Raw genomic sequence first — 4,314 nt, 5'->3', positions numbered from 1 at the left:
CGCGCCGTCGGGGCCGCGGGAGGCGCGCAGCCCGCCCGTACCTGCTCGTCGGGGCGCTCCGGCGCGGCTCCCGGGCTCTGTCCGAGGTACCGCCGCCTCCGCTGCCGCCAGGTCCCCTCTGGGCGGGGGCGTGCGGAGCGCGGCTCGTCCCCGCCGCCGCCTGGCTCCTCCTCCCCGCCCCGCGCCCCCGGCCCGGCCCGGCACGCCCCTCCCGCCGCGCGCAACAGGCGCTGCCGCCCCCTGCGCGCCCGGGCCGCGCCGCTCTCGTTCTGCCCCGTCTGCGGGCTGGGCCTGGCGGCTGCGTCCCGGCAGGGCGGGCGGGAGGAGCCGGGCTCGCCAGCGCCCTTGCCGCCCTCGGGGTCAGCCGAGAGGCTCGGCGGCGGCAAGGGGAGCCCCTGAAGGTGACAGCTCTCGGTGACCCGCGGGTTTTTGCCACTGTCAAGCCATGTCGCCGTGGGATACCTGCGGCTCCGGACAGCTCCGTGCCCGAACAGGGTGGGCGGCGCTGCTGGCGGGCGGGCGGCACCGCGGCCGGGAGGGCGGCAGCAGCCCCGGGAGGGGCGCGGGCTCTGCTGGGGCAGCGGCTCTCTCTCTTCCCGCAGCGAGAGAGGCGCGGTTTAGGGAAGCGGGGGTCGAGTCGTGCCGCGGCGGACCCGCCGTGCCCAGGCCCCGTGGCGGTGCTCGCTCGAGGTTTGCGCCGCTTGAGCAGCGGCTCGGCCCGGCCGACCGGAGCTGGGCGTCCCGTGCCGCCCGGCGGAACCGCGGCGGCCTCTCCGCGCCTCCGCCGGCCCCGGCTCCCCGGGGACGGTTAGAAGCCCCTCAGCGGCGGCTGCGGCCGTCCGTGCGGGTTTTTTTTCCCCCCTTTTGAGATTGTAAGTAATTTATTTTGTTTCCTAATGAGAGAGGAATTTAAATAAACGATTTTACTTTGTGTGAAGATAAATTTAAAGGGCAAAATATGCAGTCGGGTTCCACTGTGGTTGGATCAAAGGTTTCCACTTTTTGCGAAGATCTAAATGAAGCACCTCACCCATCTTTTGTTTTGTTTAATCCCCGTCGGCTACACCGAGGTGAGCACGTTGCAGCTGAGGCAGCTTTCAGCACCAACTGAGGCGTTTTCCCGTGTTGTGTCTGTAACTGCTGGTAGTGTAATTTTTGGAATATTCGAAAACTGAAATTCATGATTGTGAGAATTAAAATTAAATTTGCGTGAGACTGCAAGGAGCTGTTTTTAGGCAATCGATAGCACGTTTGCAGTGCGATGTGGTTTGCTCAAACCCGTTAGTTTATGTTTTGAAGAATGAATGAGATCATTTAGTACCGAGGTTTTCTGCTGGGTGATTCTGGTCACCGATGAGGTTTGTGTTATGAGGAATTGTTACTGTAGGGGTTACACTGAGCACAACCGGCTCCCTCTCTCAAAAAGCCCTCAACAATGAAACAAAGACAAATCGATCCCTTTCAATTCCATTTATTCAGATCATATAATTCTTGTAGTTTGGACTTCAACATAATACAGCGTATTGCACTTACCGGAGAGCAGCACAAGAGAGAAAAAAAAAAGAAAAAAAAAAGTACAATAGTTCAGTTTATTCCCAAAGAAGAATAAGACGTTGTGATTGTTGTTGCTTTTCTTAAATATATGAAACCAGCTGAAAATCTAAGTATATGTACACAAGATTTACTAAGTCCCTGAATATGCCATTCAAAATTTTACACAGACTTTTTTGCTTTTCTTACATTTTTTTTTACAGAGATATACAGTATGTCACACACAGTTCCAGCTTGAGAAAACTTTGCACAATTATACCCCAGCTACGAGGCTGTTGGTTGTTTTGTTCTGTCTTGTTGGTGGCAGGTTTTTTTGGATGGACGCCCCCCACCCTCCGCAATTTATACCAACGATTGTTCGGACAATTTTCTTCAGGATTGTCCCCCATTCCCCACCCTCTCCACCTTGCCAGAATACTGACAGAAATACTGATTAAAAATAAGTCTAGAAGAAGAAAGCCATTACATCATGACAAAGGTTAAACTGTATATATTGCATGTCGGTACAGAAACATAATGCAATAACGCTTTCATCCCACCCTTTCCCTCTCTCCCACACGCCTCTCCTTGCTCCTGGGGCTGGGCTGTGGTGGGGGGGAACCTAACTGTATTCGTAGTCTGATGAGTCCTCCTCGGACCCCCCTGTCAGGTCTCTGCGGTAGGAGTCTGTGCCGTTCTCCTCCATCTCGCCAGCTGGCCGGAGGCTTTTGCCCACGCCTTTGCGCTCCTCCATTTTGATGGTGTCATAGAGTCCCTTGGGTCCTTCTTCAAGGAGGATGTTCCTCTCCGAGTGAGAGGGTTTCATTTGGCAGACGTTTTTGAGGAAGAGGAGGACAGGGGCGTAAAGCACATTGGCGAGCCCCATGCCCAGGTTGAGCTGCACAAAGCCCATAGTGTGCACGATCTGGCCGGCCACAATGGGCCCCAGGGCGTACGCCACGCAGTAGGAGATGTCTGCAATGGCGTAGACGCTGCCGTAGACGGAAACGTGGCGCACATCCACCAGGAAGGCGAGGGTGGGCAGCAGGGCCGTGTCCACCAGGGCGATGCCGAAGCAGATGCCACAGAGGGGAACGATGACCTGCCCGAAATTCCTGCAGGCTGGCACCAGGCAGGAGCTGGCGCCGATGATGGCCATGCCCAGGGCCCCGTAAAACCACTGCAGGTGGGGGTATGCGGCCGCCAGCCGGACGGTGAGGTAGACGCCCAGCACGTGGGGGAAGAAGGCGGGCAGCCAGGTGAGGCCCACCTCCCACTCGCTGGCCCCCATGGACTCCTTCATCCAGTTGGCGATGGTGGGCTCCAGAAAGGCCAGGGGGATGTTGCAGGTGGCCAGGGCCCCCGCCACCACCGCGATGTAGGGGTCGGCCATGAGGCGGTGGATGGGGGTGCCGACCGGCATGTTGGCCCGCGCCGCGGCGGCGCCGGGCGGCGCCAGGGCCAGCAGCAGCAGCCCGTCCAGCAGGCAGACGCAGGCCAGCACCAGGAAGGGCACCCGCCGGCCGGCGAACTCGTAGAGGACGCCGCCGAAAGGGGGGGCGGCCAGGCTGCCGAAGGAGATGCAGGCCAGCGCCGTGCCCAGGGCGCGGCTCCGCGCCGGCTCCTCGGCGTAGCGGTCGGCGATGAGGGCGATGCCGGCCGTGTCGGCGAAGGCCGAGCCCAGCCCCTGCAGGCTGCGCGCCGCGAAGAGCGTGGCGTAGTTTTGGGCGAAGGCGAAGGTGGTGGTGGAGAGGAACATGACGGCCAGCCCGGCCAGCAGCGGCCCCTCGCAGCCCACGCGGTCGATGAGGGTGCCGCTGAGCGGGCTCACCAGCAGCTGCAGCAGGGCCTTGGAGGCGAACAGCACCCCGATCTGCACGTCCTCGTTGCCCCCCGCGGCCGGCGGGTACCGCGCCGGCAGGAGGCTCCGGTTGCCGCCGCCGGTGCCGCCGCTCTCGTTGCCCCCCGCGGGCGCGAACGGGCCGGCGGCGCCCCCCTTGCCGCGCATGGCCGCGATGTAGTCGGGGACGATGGGCACGATGACCATGTAGAGCATGTTGTCCAGCAGCAGCGCCACGCACACCACCGCCAGCAGCAGCCGCCGCTGCCGCCGCGCCTCCCCCATGGCGCTGCCCAGCTGCCGCCGCCGCTCGCCCACCGCCTCCGACAGCCGCGCCACGGCGGCCCGCGCCCGGCCCGCGCCCCCCGCCTCCGACATCGCTCTCAGCGCCGCCGCCGCCCCGCCGCCGCCCGCATGGGGCACGGCGGGGGCGGCCCCGCCGCCTCCGTTGCCGCCCGAGTCGCCGCCGCTCACCTCCCGGCGGCTGCCGCCGGCCCGCGCCGCCGCTGCGAGGCGGCTCCGAGGGGCCGGCCCTCCATCACCACACTAATAAGCACCGCGCACGGAAACCCCACCCGCGCCAGCCCCGCGCCCCCGCCCGGCCGCCGCGCCCCGCCCCACCGTACCACGCCGGCAGCGGTCGCTCTGCCCGGCCGCGGCAAGGGGGCTGCGGGGCGGGGGTGCTGCTGATCCCTGCCCGCCTCGGGGTGTGCCTGGAGCGGGGGGCGGCGGGGAGGCGGCACCACTCCCGAGGCGATAGCCTGCCGGTAGCTCTCGCCGTCCCGACGGCGCGGCTGCCCGCGGACCCCCGGGAGGCTCTGGAAGCGGCGCTGGCTCCTCCGGCAGCTTCCCGGAGCCCTCGCTCCGTCGTTTCCCTCTGGGCCTGAACGGGCAGAGGCAGCGGGCCAGGCCCGACGTGCGCCCGCCGGTGCTGCGGGGAGCGG

At 64.2% G+C, this 4,314-nt stretch overlaps 1 protein-coding gene across 1 annotated transcript; it reads right to left on the bottom strand.

The window, feature by feature from the left end:
- Positions 1-2,152: 2,152 nt before the first annotated feature.
- Positions 2,153-3,763, bottom strand: SLC18A3 (solute carrier family 18 member A3). Its single transcript, XM_010121789.2, has one exon. The coding sequence runs from the start codon at positions 3,746-3,748 to the stop codon at positions 2,153-2,155; it is 1,596 nt and encodes a 531-aa protein (XP_010120091.2). The 5' UTR covers positions 3,749-3,763.
- Positions 3,764-4,314: the final 551 nt, after the last annotated feature.

This window comes from Chlamydotis macqueenii, chromosome 7 (genome assembly GCF_036417535.1).
Source record: "Chlamydotis macqueenii isolate bChlMac1 chromosome 7, bChlMac1.mat, whole genome shotgun sequence".
Lineage (NCBI taxonomy): Eukaryota > Metazoa > Chordata > Aves > Otidiformes > Otididae > Chlamydotis > Chlamydotis macqueenii.
This window is presented reverse-complemented; position numbering and strand designations above follow the sequence as displayed.

Bases quoted from the DNA above. Each gene is read 5' to 3' on its own strand.
- SLC18A3 (XM_010121789.2), bottom strand. From the start codon at position 3,748: ATGTCGGAGGCGGGGGGCGCGGGCCGGGCGCGGGCCGCCGTGGCGCGG.